Raw genomic sequence first — 19,427 nt, 5'->3', positions numbered from 1 at the left:
ATTTATCCCAAGCTGGGAAATTACAGTGTAGCAGCAGCATTACACACAGAGACAATGACAACACAATTAAATAAAGAGAACAACCTAGGCATACTTCAAACAATAAAATATAAAAATACAATAAAAATACAATAAAATATAAAGTGTCTAAAGAAGGAGTAGAATATAATTCCAGTGCAGAATAAATATGAATACACAGTATAAAAATGTTGGTGCGATGAAACAAATAAGGTGCAATGAACAGTGTGCATAAAAACACATGAAGTGCATAGACAGTATGTAATGAACCAGGTTATTATTTGTGATTGTACAGTGAAGTTATGGTTTTGATAATGTATATGGTATATTTGCATTGCAGCAAAAGCTAATGCTACTTTGTGGCTACCGCTCGGATATTCATAACACGTAGCAGTAAAGATGTGCAGGGCCGTAGGGGGATCAGGTGTCTGTCTGGCAGCCATGCTAACCTGGCTGTGTGTATCAGGATATCCTGCAGCTGGGTGTGCCAACATCTGTCCATTCAGCTTATCTCTGATTACTATTACACTGTTACATTTCCCACACAGTATGCTGAGTTACTAGGGAGGAAAAAAGTGGAGCTGGAGTTATTCAAGTGTGACTTACTCTACGTGTCATTTTCTCACATGCACTAACCGATCTAAAATAGGTTATTAATTGCTTGACTAATTAAAAATGTTGACTATTGAAGCTTTAATCTGCCACTCAAGCTTATGAAAAGCTATTCATTTGCTGCTTATTTTGCACACGGGTTTTGTCCATAGACTATTTGTATAAACTATTATACTATTTTATACTATTTATATCATCTAATACTAACAAAGGCACAGGTTAGTGTTCTGAAATTCAATGCAGCAGTTGATTAATAATCAACATAAGGTAAATCAGAAATATATTAACCACTGAATATACTGTATAATTTATTTACTTTATCATTCAATTTATTAATTTTACATGATTTATTTTGAAATACATAGTATTATTTATTTTTATTCATATGTTATTTTAATTTATCTTTATATTTCTTTAAATTTGTATTTCATTTATTTTAGTCTAATCAATTTAATTTGTTTTTACATTATTTATTTCAAAATATATATAGTATTTATTTTGAGTTATATATTATTTTGATTTATCTTTACATTTTTTATTTTTTATTTCATTTATTTTAGTGTAATTAATTTAATTAATAATTTTTACATTATTTATTTCAAAATACATAGTATTATTTATAGATTTATATATTATTTTAATGTATCTTTACATTTCTTTTAATTTGTATTTTATATCTGAATTATACTAATTGATTTTGATTAAAGTTGAATGAATGCATGATGTTCCAAAGTCAGTGAGTTATAGTGATAGATAATCGTGATAGACCTGATATAGACCAGAAAAATCATGAGTAGCCGTACCACAAAACTAGGACCTGAAGAGCAGAAAGAGGCGGTTCAGACTGTTTGTAGAAGTTTTAATCTTATCTAAATGACGTATTGCTCACAGAGCATATAGTGCACAAAATGTACGAGACACCGTGAGGACAGATTGAGCTGGATTCTGGTCACGAAATGTCCCGGCCAAGTGATGACAGCCTTACTCATGTGAACGCTGGCCCCACCCCATGCTGGTCTGAGTCCAGGGCAGCGGTGTGATTTCCTGGGGAGAGTTGGCAAGTTCTCCCTCCCTCCCCCTCAACCACACCGACAGCAGAGACCTCACTGTAGAGAGCAGAGTTCACAGAGGGACACGAGAGCACACAGAGTCCCTCTTTTCTCTCTCTGCAGGACAGTGGAGTATCTGCAGCTCCACGAAAGAGCAAGGGCTTTAAATGATTACATTTGGGCCCATTTTTAAAACATTGGAGGTCTTGTTAAAATCACTTTCTGTTCATTTATAGCCTCATTACTTTGATTTGCTATGTTTGATCAGAAAAAAAAGCTACTTTTGGCTCTAAGACCTGTCTTACTTTTAGCTCTGTGGAGCCTGCAGATACTACAGAACAACTTAAATGCCTGTATTGGAGCAGCAGCATGGGGCCAACTATGAGCTTAAAAGGCATTTCTGATGGCAACAAGCATATACAGAAAGATTAAATAGTAAATGTGCAGAAAAACAAGTCACATGGACTTAATCAGAGCTGCTTTTTGCACCAAAGTCTGCACATAAATTCCTGTTATTTACACTAATGTATTCAGTGAGCTAAGATATTTCATGGTGGCTTGGTAATCATAGAATTTCATCAATCTTTATTTTAATAAGAGCTGGGAAATGGTTTGTTTGATATATCTCATTCACTATTTTGGCTTCTTAAATGAATCTTGATCAGGTGTGATGCTCATTCTTTGGGTTTTCAGTGCCAGTTCAGAGACTTAATAAGCAGAAAGTATTGTAGAAAAGAATCTGCCTTCAGCTCTCTGATCTTTTGTTCTGATGTCTCCCCATTTCACTCCAGTGGCAGTGGAGATGACTCCCTGGATGGCCTCCCTAACCGTGTCCCCAGGTGCCCTTTGACCCCGTCTTTATCACCACGAAAACGGACCACGAGTCAGTCCAAGACAGAACCTCCACTGCTGAGGACGAACAAGCGGACCATCTACACCGCCGGCAGACCACCATGGTACAACGTCACAGGGACCACCTTCAAAGAGGCCTTTGTAATTGGTGAGTGAGAGCAAGCAACTGCCGTCTAGTCCTGTACTTATCTTCTGCTGTGTGTCCTGTTGGTGTCATCAGTGTTTCTAGCTGCAACCAGCAGCTCTGTAGCTCAATGTGTTGGTCAGTCAGTTGGTCAACAATCATTTCCCCTCTATGTATCGGCCAGAGTTTTCGCCATTAGAGGCTGAAATTGGGCATGGACGTCTGGTGTTTTTTGAGATTGCGTTTGTATGAATGTGAATGCATGATGGATGTGTGTGGATGGATGAATGTGTGGATTCATGTATGTGTGGATGCATGAATGTATTGATGCATGAATATGTGGATGGATGAATGTGTGGTTGCACGAATGTGTGGTTGCATGAATGTGTGGTTGCATGAATGTGTGGTTGCATGTATGTGTGGTTGCATGAATGTGTGGTTGCATGAATGTGTGGATGCATGAATGTGTGGTTGCATGAATGTGTGGTTGCACGAATGTGTGGTTGCATGAATGTGTGGTTGCATGAATGTGTGGTTGCATGTATGTGTGGTTGCATGAATATGTGGATGCATGAATGTGTGGTTGCATGAATGTGTGGTTACATGTATGTGTAGATGCATGAATGTGTGGTTGCATGAATGTGTGGTTGCATGAATGTGTGGTTGCATGAATGTGTGGATGTATGAATGTGTAAATGTGTGGTTGCATGAATGTGTGGTTGCATGAATGTGTGGATGTATGAAAGTGTGAATGTGTGGTTGCATGAATGTGTGGATGGATGAATGTGTGGATGTATGTATGTGTGGTTGCATGAATGTGTGGTTGCATGAATATGTGGATGCATGAATGTGTGGATGCATGAATGTGTGGTTGCATGAATATGTGGATGCATGAATATGTGGATGCATGAATGTGTGGATGCATGAATGTGTGGTTGCATGAATGTGTGGTTGCATGAATGTGTGGATGCATGAATGTGTGGTTGCATGAATGTGTGGTTGCATAAATACGTGGTTGCATGTATGTGTGGTTGCATGAATGTGTGGATGCATGAATGTGTGGTTGCATGTGTGTGTGGTTGCATAAATACGTGGTTGCATGTATGTGTGGTTGCATGAATGTGTGGTTACATGTACCTGTGGTTGCATGAACGTGTGGATGCATGCATGTAGATGATTCATGCTTGTTACAGTCTTAGGTGTTTGCAAGCAGTGTACAAATGATTGTGAGGATGCATGAATATGTAGATGCATGTGTGCGTGGATGCATGCATGTGTGTGGATGCATGTATGTGTGGATGCATGCATGTACATGATTCATGCTTTTCTTTGGTCTTTGCAAGGCGTGCATAAATAATTCAAGATCTAATGTTTTATAGTCAGCTGGTGTTTATATACACCGTTGCAAACGACAATTATTTTCTTTATTTTTTTTTAATGTTCAATCAAGTTTTTTCCTACTCTATTTAAAGATTCAAACTGACAGCTTGTGACAATTATCATCATGTCTATTACATTCTTCTATAGCCAGCTGTAGTGTCTTTTAATTGCAATCCAAAGCCAAAGATATTCAGTTTATAGTGACCTAAAAATAAATCTGAAACGTTCAATGTTTTTGCATTTTTGTTGATATATAACTCCTGATTCCAAAACAGTTGGGATGATGAATATAAACAATAAAACATATACATACATTCTATACACATTATATACATTTCTGCTATTTGGCATTTATTATTAATATATTATTTTATGTTGTTTTCCTGAAATTACTTTGCATTTTACAGATATTGCAAATTTGAGAGAAAAATATTTTACCATGTTAAATTGGATAAATAGGTTGTTGCATGTAGTAGTATGAACATCAGTGAATAAATATATTTAAATATATGCAGATATATACACAGTATAGTATAAGTGTTATGACATATATATAATAATAATAATAATAATAATAGTAATAATAACTTCATTCAAAATAACTTAATTGATTAAATTTATAAGCAAAATTGTTGATTTATTTCCTCAGTCACCCTTGATAAAACGGCACCAGGACAGCTTGAGTAACAGTTGTGTGTCCATGATGCTCTGGCTTCACTGTGGGCGTTTCAGGCCACCATCTTGCTGATCAGCACAGTAGAATATCTGCCTCAGGATGAATCCCAGCAGCAGTAAAATGAACCGTGATGAGGACTGTGTGTGTGTACGTGTGCTGATGCATGTGTGTGTTTGGCATTAACTGAGTCCATGCGCCGTGATTAAACACATCAGATCGGCATGAGTGGGAATACGTGGAGGGAGAGGTGGACGTTGTCTTTAGTATGCAATCTGTTGTTGTCAATGGGCCACAGTTCCTTGTTACAATTTCACACTCTGCTGTACTGGAGTCGATGTGGCTCCGGTTAAAAGGAGCGGACTGTGTAACTGCGGGGAACTTGACAGAGCGTTTTAAAGGTCATTGAAAGAGAGAAAAAGGAAAGTAGAGGAGGGAAAACACAGAGGAATGTAAAAGAGAAGCCCGAGGGGGGGTATAAGATGCTGAGAGGATGAATGAACAGAAAGAGGAGGGACAGAATCGGGAGGCGAGGAAAGAAAAACACTGATAGATACCAGAGGTTGTTTTCTATCTCCTCACTCTGGTTTTATTGCTAATAGAAAATGCAGTTTTATCTGCTATAACAGGCCAGGGCTCCGCTGCTGGCTGACAAAATGTGTCACTTATGCCGAATCTATAGGAATATAGCAAATAGGATTTTTCCCCCCTTTTTTAATACATCATTTTGCAAGTCAGAACCAGTATTTCTATTAAGAAATTAGGAGCCACTGCAGGGATTTTTCCTCCAGTGTCCCAGTCAGCAGTTTTGACCTTGATGGGTCTTATCTGAACAAAAAAAAACCTTTTCCAATACTTCACTGAGAGTTGTTTATACCTCAGAAGTAGCTCCGTAGGCTATTTCTGTTCCTGCACACACACACACACACACACACACATACACGCACCAACAAACACCGTTTTTCACCTCTTTGCCAGCCAGCATGTAGTTTTGGCCCAGTTCCCAGGATAGTTGTCCTGAAGGATGGCTGTTGTGGTGTTTAACCCAGGAGGTCGAGTGAGGAAAAAGGAAAAGCTAACTTTTTTTTTTTTGCACATTTTCTGGAACTGATGTCAGTGTTTAAGCACCAAGAAAGATTTACACTACCAGTTTTTCCTTGCTATTCAGCCACAACACATACAAATAACGTTTTTTCCCTTGCTGTTTATTTAATCAAATCCCAGCTGTGTGTCTTTCTATACCGCTGTGTGTTTTTCTTTTTGTATTGCTTTTCTAAATGCCTTTCTGTCTTATATGAAGCACTTTTAATTGGCTTGTTTCTGAAAGCTGCTATATACCGTAGAGCTGCAGCAGTTAGTCGACCATTGGTGAGATGATGTGGAAATTAAGAAGAGAGGAATTAAGAATCATTCAGCCTGTACACAGTCCACAGCTGTGTGTGTTTGTTTTACTACAAAGTGAGGAATGGAACACTTTTTTTACAGAGTGAGGACATTTTTCACTTCTTCAAAGGCCTGTTTCTTTTTAGAGTTAAGATTGGTTTTAAGGTTAACTTTACAGTTCAGTTAAGGGTAGGTTATGCATTCCTTCACTGAAAAGGCCTCACAAAGGTAGAAATACAAGGATTTGTGTGAGTGTGTGTGTCCTTTACGGTGGCAGGACTGAGGTGACTTCATTTCTGCAGCGCTGCAGCAGAAATGAGGAGACTGACAGCTGCAGGTATATGGTCCCTGCTATGAGAGCAGTCAGTGGGGACTGGAGGTATCTGAGTACTACACTGACTGTGTGACACTATCAGCCTGCAGCTTTCTAATCTGGACTGGCCAACCAAATGTGTGTGAATGCTGGCAGCGTGGGGAATAATTCACCAACACAGACACACACACACACACACACACATAGTAGGATGTGTTTGATCAATTTCAATGCAGAATTTTGTACATATTGTATTAGATATATTTAATTATCGCTGTAGAGCAGGGGTCTCAAACTCAAATTACCTGGGGCTGCTGGAGGCAGTATCAAAATGACCAAAAAAAGACACAAAATGACAGAAAAAAACATAATTACTTAAAAGACACAAAATGACCTAAAAAAGACACAAATTTACTTAAAAAAGACACAAAATTACTTAAAAAAAGACACAAAATAACCAAAAAAGACACAAAATGACAGAAAAAAATTGGCCCGTGGGCCGCGAGTTTGAGACCCATGCTGTAGAGAGTAAATGTACTGAAAAAGCGACTTTACATGTGAAGCCAGCCCTGGTGCAGCAGGTTGCTGGCACAGCTGAGAAGCTAAAACATGCTCAATTTTCGCAGTTTTGCTTACATTATTTTTTAATAAAACTCAATATTTTTGGAGGGTGGAGATCTCTACTCTATCTCTGCTCTACAGGGTTAGACAGATATGTAGAGATAATATTAAAAAATATGTACCTGTCAGTAATGTTTGCCTCTTAAATCTACAAATCTAAATCTTTGTGTGTTGCTGCTGAAGGTCTGTGTGGAGGAAGTGCTTCTGGTAAAACCACGGTGGCCAATAAGATCATTGAAGCGCTGGACGTCCCCTGGGTGGTTCTGCTCTCCATGGACTCTTTCTACAAGGTACAACATCCAGTTCACTGCACTCAATGTAACGTGTCATTTAAAAATAAATAAAAAGGATTTAACAGTAGTTTATTAGATCAGTTCAGTAATATTTCAGATTAACGGCTCAGCATGTTTGTTAATGCAATGATTAGCTTTGATTTTAAAACAATACCCCGTCAGTGTATATTGAATAATAAACTCATGTCAAATCAAACAGCCTCTCTCTTCCCGTGTCGGTCATTAGTGCTGATTCCAGCACATTAAGTAAAAGCTTCGGATCCAATCGAACACAATAGTTCATATCAATTATTCCCCCTCGCTCCTCTGAAAGGTCGATTGGGTTTTCACTTTGCTTACTCACAGATTCCTTCAGAGCCCATTATGTCCACATGTCTCTATAGATCGGACCGGGCTGTTGTAGTCTGTTGAACACTAGTGAGTAATATTAGTGGGGAGGGTTGATTCTTAAAAGAAAACTCCACTCTGATGCTTCACAGCATTGGATTATGTCCATTCCTGATTGGATTAAATGAAAAGATTAACATCATATGTGCTTGTTATGGTTGTTGAACCTTGTTTTTTCTGTGTGTGTGTTTATTTGAGGTGTTGAATAAAGAAGAGCAGGAGCTTGCAGCCAAAAACGAGTATAACTTTGACCACCCTGATGCCTTTGACTTCGAGCTGCTGGTCACCGTCCTCAGGAAGCTGAAGAAAGGGAAGAGCATCAAAGTCCCCGTGTACGACTTCACTTCTCACTGCAGACGCAAAGAATGGGTAAGAAACTGTTGGTCTCTGTAACTTAACAGCAATATTCCCACGTTTTAGACCATCAATCTATGGATATAGCTGACTAAATGACATTTGGGAGATGAATAGCACACAAGTATAACTTAACCCATTTAGAAAATGGATTGAGTTAAGTTAAGGAAAAAATGCCTGTAAAACCTCTGGGCAATTTTAAAATAAGCCCCTAAAACCTGAAGTTTTTCTGGAAATTCAACAGAAGAGTCAACAGCTACTAAATAATCGATTTTTCAGCCTCTGTAGCAGATGGAAATGAAATTCAAAAAGTATTTGAAAGCTTATAGCTGTTATATCTGAGCTCCCTCCGCTATAGTCGTCTTCCGCCATGATTTCAGTTCTGGAAAAGTCCCATGATGCATTGCAACACTCCCACATGTATTCTCATTTTGTGTTTTTTTGTGTCTATTTTTGGTCATTTTGTGTCTATTTTTGGTCATTTTGTGTCTTTTTTTGGTCATTTTGTGTCTTTTTTTTGGTGATGATTTCAAAGTTCTGGAAAAGTCCCATGTTGCATTGCAACACTCCCACATGTATTCTGATGCATTTCATTGGCCAAGAGACCGAAAATAGGTGGAAAAAACTACAAATACTACAAAACGACGTATCCAATTTCCTGGAATTAATGGTAGAATAACGCAACAGCGCCCCCGGTTTTAATGGTAGAAATGCGGTAATGCTTTCCCAGCTTAAATGGGTTAATGTCTTGTTTGCAATCCTGATAAGTCGCTTTTAGTCATTTTTTACGAAGACAATTGTAAACATTTGGATTTTTAGGACTGAAATTATGACAATATGACCAACAGTGGCAGGCGGATATTCTTCATTGACCTCCAACTCTTTCCAAAGTCGATATTATGTGTGTTTCCCTTTTTTGTTTCCTCTAAAAACTGCAGCATGAGCAACTCGGTTATTGATGGATTTTTCTGTTCTGATTTGGTCACACATGATCATTTTTGTAGGATGCCAAACTCTGCTTGTAGTGTGGTCTGATTTTTTTCTTTTTACTTTGTTTTTACATGTTTAACGCTAAAACAAACTATAGTGCTAGTTCTAATATATCTAAATTTTAAAATTTAAATTTAACATCATTAGAAGGACAAATGAAAGTCCTCCCTCCACTCAAAAATGTATTCTTGGATGTGTAAAATTTGACACTACAATAGCCGTTAAGACTGGACTAAATCACTTAGTAGCATGATTTGTGACATTACTACAACCTTTTTAAGCCAATCATGCTCCAATTTGCAACTTAGGCAAAAAGCTTAGAATTAAACAATTATTTTCATGTTCAAATAACAAGAGAATGAGTGGATGAAATGAAACTAGTTGCAAAACATACTTTTTCTGGTCTTAAAACGTGTCTTGAAGGTATTATAATGTAAAAAGTCATAATATTGTCATAGATTCTTTATTAATTTGGATCAAAATTGATAATCAAATCTAAAATATTTCTGGAACCCTCCACATTACTTCAGTTTGTAGCGTGTAATCTGTCCCCCGCCAAAATAAAAGCATTATACTCTTATTTTTTCTTTCTTTTTGGGGGTAATTCCCAGGATAAAATCCCCATCACAGCAACAAATCCCTGAACACCCCGGGGGATGTATGAGTCGTTTGAGCTGATGCCAATTGAGTTCCCTGCTAATTAGCTAATTATTAAGGATTTAGTGTACAGCACATTAACCCAAGCAAAGAGCACAAATCCCCTCCCCAAAGCATTGTGGAAAATCAATCTGGCAGTGTAGCACTCTGACATCTCCTCTCTATTTCTTTGCAATGTAATTTCATGGCTGAAAGACACAACACCACACGGGAAATCGCCTGAAATCATTTTATGTACCTTTTGCACTGGGGTGAATGTAATTAAGCCTGAGGGCCCCGAGGGGGCTGACGCCTGCAGGGGCCCGCTGCCTTCAGGCTCTCTCTATATAAATACATGGTGTGTTTTTCATCACTTTTATGGAGAAAGGAGAGGACACAGAGGCGTTTATATACTTCTTCTTCTCTGGTAAAACTGGAGGTCACCTCTCTCTCTCCTACTGTCTCTCTCTCTCTCTCTCTCTCTCTCTCTCTCTCTCTCTCTCTCTCTCTCTCTCTCTCTCCTCTCTCTCTCTGTCTCTCTCTGTCTCTCTCTCTCTCTCTAACACTATCTCTCTCTCGGTCTCTCTCTTTCTCTCACACTGTCTCTCGCTCGGTTTCTCTCTCTCTCTCACACTGTCTCTCGCTCGGTTTCTCTCTCTCTTTTTCTCTCTCTCTGTCTCTCTCTTTCTCTCTCTCACACTGTCTCTCTCGTTCTGTCTCTCTCTCTCTCTCTCTGTCTTTGTCTCTATGTCTCTCTCCTTCTGTCTCTCTCTTTCTCTTTTTCCCTCTCTGTCTCTGTCTCTCTCTCTCTCTCTCTCTCTAACACTATCTCTCTCTCTTTCTCTCACACTGTCTCTCGTTCGGTTTCTCTCTCTTTCTCTCACACTGTCTCTCTCTCTCTTTCTCTCTCTCACACTGTCTCTCTCGTTCTGTCTCTCTCTCTCTCTCTCTCTTTCTCTCACACTGTCTCTCTCTCTCTTTCTCTCTCTCACACTGTCTCTCTCGTTCTGTCTCTCTCTCTCTCTCTCTCTCTCTTTCTCTCACACTGTCTCTCTCTCTCTTTCTCTCTCTCACACTGTCTCTCTCGTTCTGTCTCTCTCTCTCTCTCTCTCTCTTTTCTAGGAACCCACACTTTAACATGTTAAAGACCCACTAAATCATCTCTTAGCAAAGAACAGGGAAATGAACAAATCGATAAACACTCATCTGTTTCTTTAGAATTCACTTTCTGCTTTTCACACACGATGCTCTCTGCCTCTCTCTCTCTCTCTCTCTCTCTCTCTCTCTCTCTCTCTCTCTCTCTCTCTCTCTATCTCTGTTTGTTTCTTCACACTCTCTCTCTCTCTTTCTGAAGAAATCAATAGCGAAGTGTCCAGTCCATTGACTTTAGCATGAAGCTGGTCAGGGGAAGGTAATAGGATTGTGACATACTCAGCACCATTTTGTCTTTGATTGAGACAGTGATTAATCTCTCACACACACACACACACACACACACACACACACACACACACACACACACACACACACACAGACTTGTTCTCCTGGGTAGTAAAGCAGGTTCATGATGAGGTTTATCAGATAACAGTGAAGGCGGTGAACATGTGTTGAGCTTGTGTTTGTGTGTCTCAGCAGCTGAAGCTCTGATGTTAAACTGATTTATCTGTTTGCTGCTTTATAAAAGCTCGACTCAAGCTTCGGCCTGTTGTTGGACGATAAATTGTCCCAGAAATTATTGCAATAAATGACATTATCGTAATCTTAAAACCTGTTTATGCCACTGATATAATGATAATATAATTGGATTATAATGCCAATACACTCTTTCAAAGAGCAATTAACTTTTCTTCACACGTGAATGTAAAAAAAACATTAAAATATCCTAAATTAGTGGGCTTATGCGCTGTAAAAAGCTCCCAGGTCTTATAATAGTCCATAAAATCTGCTGTTTGTCAAACATCATGTTGGCTAAAGTGTTTCTGACATTATTAAGTAAACAAACCTGCATGGAAGCACATCAGGAGATCTCGAGGTCAGGCAGAATTATCCTGGTTACGTCCATATTGTAATTATCGTGAAATGCCTACTCAAGCCTTATTCGTATTAAAGCAATTATAGTCTAATTTAGTTAGGTATAAATGTACTTTCTTCATCAAGGAAATTTATGATTTAGGGTCTTTTCCCAGTTTTTATTACCTCTGCCAAGGAGGTTACGTTTTAATGGCGAAAAATTGGGTTTTTAATGTCCAGTTAGTGACATTTCTGCATCGAGACCGTACTCTTTAAAAGAGAGAATCTAGGCATCGAAGAATCTTTCCCAACTTCCCTTCAAGTTTTACAAATGCAAAAATGTTTTAATTATTTTATAACCACTACTTCATCAAAAAAATACAGAAAATAATTTTGCAGCAAATAATGTCCCACGTTAAAATTGAATAAATAAAAAAACAGGAAGTTAACCTTCACAAATGCAAACATTTTTTTTATTATTAACAAAATCCATATACAAACAGTAGCTTAAACATTTTTCACAATAATATGAAAGGTCAGGTGCTTACAAAGGTGCAAAATTATAATAACATAACAAAACAAAAACATACACACATCAAAACTCGAATGAAAATAGAGCTAGGGCTTTGTTTTTGTAATTCATATTCTTCAATAATTTAGAAAAATTTCACTGAATTACTTTTTTTCATCACTTTAAGGGCTTTGACAAAAAATAAATGAATGGTGAAATGTATATTAAAAGAAGGTTTCACTTTCATATACTTGGATTTGTGTATATGAAATTTTCCAAGAATGAGGATGCTCACAAATGCAACAACCAACTTGCCCAGTTTGCTCCTTCAAAATAAAAGTGTATAATCTAGTGTAACAACATCTCACTGCTACATGAGTATTGTTTTTGAGGCAGACTTTAATAAATGTGACCCGTCTCTTCATTTGTTCTTCTTGACAGAAAACGGTGTACGGAGCCAACGTTGTCATCTTTGAAGGCATCCTGGCGTTCGCCAACAAGGAGCTGCTGAAGGTAAGAACGACTTCTCTCTTAATACGAGTCAAGTTTCCTCTCTGTTTGTCCTGTCGTCTTGTTTTTAACTCCGTGTCCCATTTATAACAACTGACTATCAGCTGGTCAATCCTTTACTGCACGACACAAGTAGACTTCTCAAATCAGGCGTTTGATTATTCAGATGCAGCCAAAACATCTTAGAATTAGATTTCTCTTTTAGCTTTCTTCATCCTGTTCTCGGTGCCAGACCTGATTAATGGATGTGTCGCTCAGAAACGACCAGCAGGCTGATTAATAGTGAACCAAATCATCTGATTCTGACTGGGGACGTTAAATCAACTCATTTATCTGTGTGATGAAATATTTCATATGTACACAAGTGGGAGGCAGGGAGGCTGATGATGGGCTTTTTTTAAATTATAATATTAAAATATTAAATATCAAATATCAGCTAGTCAGTCCTCCTCTCTGATCATCATTTTGGAGATGTAAATAAGTTGACTTGGGGTTGTATTTGATTATCTTTTCTCTATTAATTATGATTTAATGTTGTTGTAAAAAGAAGTTCCTATTTATTGCCTGGAGTGCCCTCTAGTATTAAATGGGTGATTACATTTTATAGGTTTAAGTGTAATTACATTTTGGGGGGAACCACTTGATAATTATATATATTTTCTTTCTCTCTTTTACATTATTGGACATAAAAAGTGTTAAAACTGTACATGGTGTATGGTTAATGGTTAAAATGGTTAAAAAATTCCCACCACCAAATATTCAGGTGGTATTTGTGTGTATGTGTGTGTGTGCATGTGAAGAGGGGACCTGGTATATGAGGAGAAAATGAATTGTGTGTGTGTAGGTGTGTGAGCTGGAGCGTGGTGATAAGGCACCAGCGTCCCCTGGGACCCGGCTGTAGTTGATTACCTTCTGATTCAGTTAACAACAGCCGCTGTTCGCTGTGATTAATCGCCTTTTGTGTCCATTCTTGTAATTGAAGTCAATTATAGCTGCAGATCTGATATGGTAATGGAGAGGTGTGGTGTGAGAAACGGGCAGACTCGCACACTGCTCGGACTGTGTGATATGACCATATATATATATATATATATATATGCAGTGGAAATATATGGATCAAAAAGCTTGGGACAGAGCCTGGAATCAGGTCTCAGGTCACAGGGGGCTGGAGCCGATCCCAGCTGACATTGGCCGAGAGGCGGGGTTCACCATGGACAGGCCACAGGGCTTACACTTAGAGACAGACAACCATTCATGCTCTCATTCACTCCTGCGGGCCTGTGGGAGGAAGCCGGAAGACCCAGAGAGAACCTGTGAGCCTCTTACTCAGGGTATCCGTGGGGTCTTAAAAATTCTTAAATGTCTAAAATCCAATCATTTGAATCTAAGGCCTTAAATTGTCTAAAATGATCTGTAAAAATCCCATAAAATGTCTTAAATACGATTTTGAAAGGTCTTAAAAATGTATTAACGTTACTTTTATTTTAAACAAATGCATAAACTTAAGTCTCTCTTTTTAAAGATATTCTTTGGCCATTTTCAAGGCTTTATTGAGAGTGAGAGAGGCAGAGTGAAGGGGGGAGACAGAGGGGAAGACATGCGGGGAAGGGCTCCGAGTCGGATTCAAACCCGGGCCGCCCGCGTATGAGGACAAGACCTCTATAGGGCTGTTTCCACTACTGGGCCATACCCGGACAATACCCGGAATGAGGCGTGTCTCACTCGCCGAAACGCCCCTCCGGCTTTTGTCGGGACTTTTTTCGTCCCTGTAGAAGAGCAGGGCCGTTTTTCTCCCCAGAAAAAGCCTGGTTACTGATTGGATAAATCGCTAAGTGGGATGTGACGTAGTACTCTACCCGACAACAACACACGCCATTTGTAAAAGCCGGCAAAGTAGTGTTCCCAACTTAGCAACTTTGTTGCTAAATTTAGCAACTTTTCAGACCCCCTTAGCAACTATTTTTCCAAGAAAGTGACTGGAGACAAATACAGCGACTCCTTACTCTTCTTAACCAGCCGCGAAGTCGAAACACAGCTTATGGTACACTGCAAAAAAAGAAAAGTTGGGTGAACTCAAAATTTCAAGGCAACAAACTTGGATAAAATTTTAAGTTGGACAATTAAACTAAATATTTTAAGTTTTGTTTTTGAGTTTGCTCAACTCTGAATTCAGATTTTTGAACTTGTAACTGTAACGCCGCTATGAAATGTCAGCTAATGTTGCGACCACAATTAACGATGCTAAACAAAGAGTTAGCATCGATACGCTAATGGCTACTCTTGGAGCTGTAACAAGCAGCGCCGCTAGCATCAGTTAGCCGCTAGCATCAGTTAGCCGCTAGCTTCAGTTAGCCGCTAGCTTTCGCTAATGACCGAATTTCAACGCTTTCCCGCATTTCACAACAAAGAAATAAGAGTTATCAGAACTATTGTCCCTTGTTTTGAACCCCAACTTAAAGATACAAGTAACAACAACTCACCAACTTGTTTTCGAGCAGATAACTGGCTTCCTTTGTTGTGCTAATTTACATTATTGCCCTAAATGTCAATAATTTATATTTCCAAGTTTTACCAACTTAAATCACAAGTTGGCTTTTTTTGCAGTGTATGCGCTCTACCAGGTGGGCCACCGGGACGAAAAAGATGTCTGTTATCTCATTAGTTTTTAGTCATTCGGCCTGGAAAAATAGTACGTTCTCAAAAGTCAGTAAAAGTCAGTCAAAAGTCAGTCAGTGCTCCATTAAAAATAAGTCTAATTGTTACTTTTAAAGCACTTTAAGAATCAGCAGTGTGTTTTTAAATCCTGATGTTGGGCTTTGTGGGTCGATGAAGTCTATTTTTTCCCTGTTTGAGTTAAAACGAAGTGCCTTCCTATTGCAGCAGGTTAGAAAATGATCTACAGCCGCGGCCTCGCTCCCTGACCTCTGGGAACAATCTGCTCCTCACTCACCTCCTCCTATAGGCTGACAGCCGTGCTTATCCAGCAGCACGCCGTCTTCTGGTTGGTCGCTTCGTCAGATTTACAGCAGACACCGTCCACTGGCTTGTTGTGCAACTGAGTTATTCCTCCCCCCTCCCACTGTCTTCCTCATCTAAATCACTCAAAAAGTTCTCTTTTATTTTCATCAATAGTTCTTTTGACGATGTCACCTCGTCTGTTGTGATGCTGGCTCATTGATTTTTTTCCAGTTTTTGCTGAGTCGAGGTTCGGTTTAATGGAGCCGACTTTCTCTTAAAAGTGACGACGATAACTGATGTCTGCTCTGTTTTTAAGCTTCTGACTGCGTCGACACGTTCTGACCCCAACGTCACATTCTAGCTGTAAAAATGTCACATAAGGGGAGCGACGGAAAATAGTATTTTCACTTTTGGCTTTCAGTGGGCAGCAAAGCAGCACCGTCACAGTCACATTCTGACAAATAAAAGATGAAGTCGCTGCAGTTTTTTTTCTTTTGTTGTTGTTTGTCTGTTATGATTCCCTCCATCTATTCGTATAACTACCTGATATACTAGGGTTCAGAGCTCAATGAATTAATCACTTTCAAATTGTTAAAATTAATAAATTATCTGATTCCGCTTCTTACACCTGAAAATGTGTTTTCTTTGTTTTCTGTGATCACAAACTGAATATCTTTAATTATCTGGATGGTTCGGTTTGTACAAAACAAGTCATTTTGATGTGGCATTTTTTGGAGACATTACAATAAAAAAGTATTATTATTATTATATTTTAATAAATAGAGCAAATATGAGTAAATATGGACATTGTATTGACTAAACAATTCATCAAGAAAATAATTAGATTAATTTATAATAAAAAATAATAATAATGAAATAATTTCATGCAGATGGCTGGTTGGACAAAACAAGTAATTTTTTTATCACTGTTTTGTGTGCATTTATTATTATTAGTAAGTAAATAAGGACATTTTATTGGCTAAACAATCAAGAAAATAATTCAAATAAATTATAATTAAATAATTTCATGCAACTGCTCTAAGTTGAAGCTAGTATTTTTTTTTTTTTAGAAAATAATGTATTTTTTTAAAGTTAAATATCCAGATCTCATTGGATTTTTTTCTGTAGTTTGAAAGCCAGAAAATAGTATAAACTAATACACGTTACCTTGTTTTTTTTTGTTTTTTTTCAGTTAGCTTACCGAGAACTGACTGAGCATGAATAACTGCACTAAAAACATAAAAATGTAGCATTTATTGCTGAGTAACTATAAAGCTGAAGGTGTTCGTGCCGACACATTCATGCAGTTTATTTTTCAAGGCATAAAACTGCAGTAAAGGCATAAATCACAGATTAACCAGTCTGGTTTCTCTCTGTCCTTCTCCTCTGCCAGCTGCTGGACATGAAGGTGTTTGTGGACACAGACTCTGACATCCGCCTCATACGGAGGCTGAAGAGGGACATTTCCCACCGCGGTCGGGACATCAGCGGCATCATCAAACAGTACAATAAGTTTGTGAAGCCGGCGTTCGAGCAGTACATCGAGCCCACGGTGCAGTCGGCTGACATCGTGGTGCCCAGAGGTCAGTGTTCTTTAACCCCTTAAAACCTGAAGGGTTCTTTTAGTAATTTCATGTCTTTTTTGGTAATTCTGTGTCTTTTTTGGTAATTTTGTGGGGTTTTTTTTGGTAATTTTGTGTCTTTTTTTGGTAATTTTGTGTCTTTTTTGGTAATTCTGTGTCTTTTTTTGGTAATTTTGTGGGGGGTTTTTTGGTTATTTTGTGGGGGTTTTTTTGGTAATTTTGTGGGTTTTTTTGGTAATTTTGTGGGTTTTTTTGGTAATTTTGTGGGTTTTTTTAGTAATTTTATGTCATTTTTGGTAATTCTGTGTCTTTTTTGATAATTTTGTGTCTTTTTTGGTAATTTTGTGTCTTTTTTAATAATTTTGTGTCTTTTTTGGGTAATTCTGTGTCTTTTTTAAATAATTTTTGTGTTTTTTTTTGGTAATTCTTTCTTTTTTTAATAATTTCTGACTTTTTTGGGTAATTCTGTGTCCTTTTTGGTCATTTTGTGTCTTTTTTTGGTGATAATTTCAAAGTGGAAAAAACTGGAAAAGTCCCATGTTGCATTGTGACACTCCCACATGTATTCTGATGCATTTCATTGGCCAAGAGACCGAAAAAAGGTGGAAAAAACTACAAATACTACAAAACGACATATCTGCTTTCCCGGCTTAAACGGGTTAAATAACTTTATTCTGCAGGCTCCGTTTGAAAAGCTGCAGTAAATTCTTCTCCTTTTGTATCCTAAACTTCCTCACAGGTGGAGAAAACTTTGTAGCACTGGATTTGATTGTTCAGCACGTTCACAGTCAGCTGGAGAAGGTAAAGAGCCCTAAACTTTTCTGTTTTGTTTGATTTTACTGATTCAGCTCGGTTTATCTTTCTACCCTTATAGATTGTAAGTCTTTGTTCGGTCCATGAGGGCTTCTTTTTTGTAGAAAAAGTGCTGCCTCGACTGCATGTTGCACTGATAAGGATAACACTGTTTATTCTCTATAATCTGCACTTGCGGCTGCTGTGGGGGAAGAGTATTTAAACGCAACCGTAACCTCAATAACACAGCTAGTGGGCTTATAAATAGTCATAATCGCTGCTATTCATTTGACTGCACCACGACAACCTGGAGCTTCTTGGAGTTCATTGATCAGGTGCTTCTAAAATGTTTTCTAGAGTTTAGAAAGCCCTCTGTCCTGCCTGAGAGCACTGTGTGTGTGAGATAGTGTGAACATGGCCTGTGGTGCATTCAAGGTCAGTCTGTCTGGTTTGCATGTGTTGCCTCTATAGTGCATGCAAACCAGACAGAAATATTAAACATTAACACACAAGACCTGGCTGCAGCATCCTTTAAAAAAGCTTTCAGTGTTTCATAATTATAGGACAAATACATTACATACCGCTAGAAGTGCGACAAATCTCTAAATGTGACAGTAAATCAACTAAATAGCAAGCAGCTCATTGGTATCTATTATTATATAGTTCCAATAAGAAGTGAATCAAATCAATTAAATCAAAATTACTTTATTCATCCCCGAGTGGAAAGTCAGTTCAGTCTGTTAGCTCTTCTGTAAATGACTGAAGAATTAGACAGCCTGATGGCTGTAGGAGCAAAGGTTTGTCATTTAGAAAAAAGACAAAAGTAGGCTTTAGTGATTTCATGTAGACTATTTATTAACCGACTAACAAGAAAACATGCTTTATCATGATATATATCGTTATTGATATGTAAAATTACTTATATTGGGATAGAATATTTTGGCCATATCGCCCAGCCCTAACACCTTAGGATAATGCCCCTTGGAAAAGATCAATCAAAAACACACTGAAAGGTTCCAGACTAATATAGCGATGCCAGACTTATTCACAAGTCTAAATATCTACCTGGTGCTTATTAACAATAATCCTATCACCCCTGCCTGACCTGTAGAGCTGGTGGAAAGAGAAGGTTCAGCCAAAGAGTATAAAAAAAGGTTGTTTTGCCTTTTTAAAGCTTAATTGACAGATATTTCTCATAGTATACACAAGATACAAATTAAATCTACCTTAGATTTATTCATATAGCACCAAATCATGACATAAGTTTGCATATAGAGTAGCTCAAGATGATACTTTTTCATTTTCAGATAGCTAATATTCCCCTATGAGCAGCATGAATGCAGCCTCTGCTCAGCTCTCAGTGTTCTGCCCCCCCTGC

General features: G+C 38.1%; 1 protein-coding gene across 2 annotated transcripts in view; it reads left to right on the top strand.

Moving 5' to 3' along the window:
* Window positions 1–19,427, top strand: part of si:ch211-243j20.2 (uridine-cytidine kinase-like 1) — a 33,542-nt gene that overhangs the window by 692 nt on the left and 13,423 nt on the right. For both annotated transcript variants that reach the window (XM_059355993.1, XM_059355994.1), the window contains exons 2-7: window positions 2,471–2,679; window positions 7,209–7,315; window positions 7,904–8,074; window positions 12,648–12,719; window positions 17,068–17,257; window positions 17,997–18,058. In XM_059355993.1, coding sequence (XP_059211976.1) covers window positions 2,471–2,679; window positions 7,209–7,315; window positions 7,904–8,074; window positions 12,648–12,719; window positions 17,068–17,257; window positions 17,997–18,058 — 811 coding nt within the window. The remainder of the gene's footprint in view (window positions 1–2,470; window positions 2,680–7,208; window positions 7,316–7,903; window positions 8,075–12,647; window positions 12,720–17,067; window positions 17,258–17,996; window positions 18,059–19,427) is intronic.

The sequence above is a fragment of the Centropristis striata genome, chromosome 18, assembly GCF_030273125.1.
Source record: "Centropristis striata isolate RG_2023a ecotype Rhode Island chromosome 18, C.striata_1.0, whole genome shotgun sequence".
NCBI classification, from domain to species: domain Eukaryota; kingdom Metazoa; phylum Chordata; class Actinopteri; order Perciformes; family Serranidae; genus Centropristis; species Centropristis striata.
Note: the sequence above shows the minus strand (reverse complement) of the source record. Positions and strands in the feature narration are given on the sequence as shown.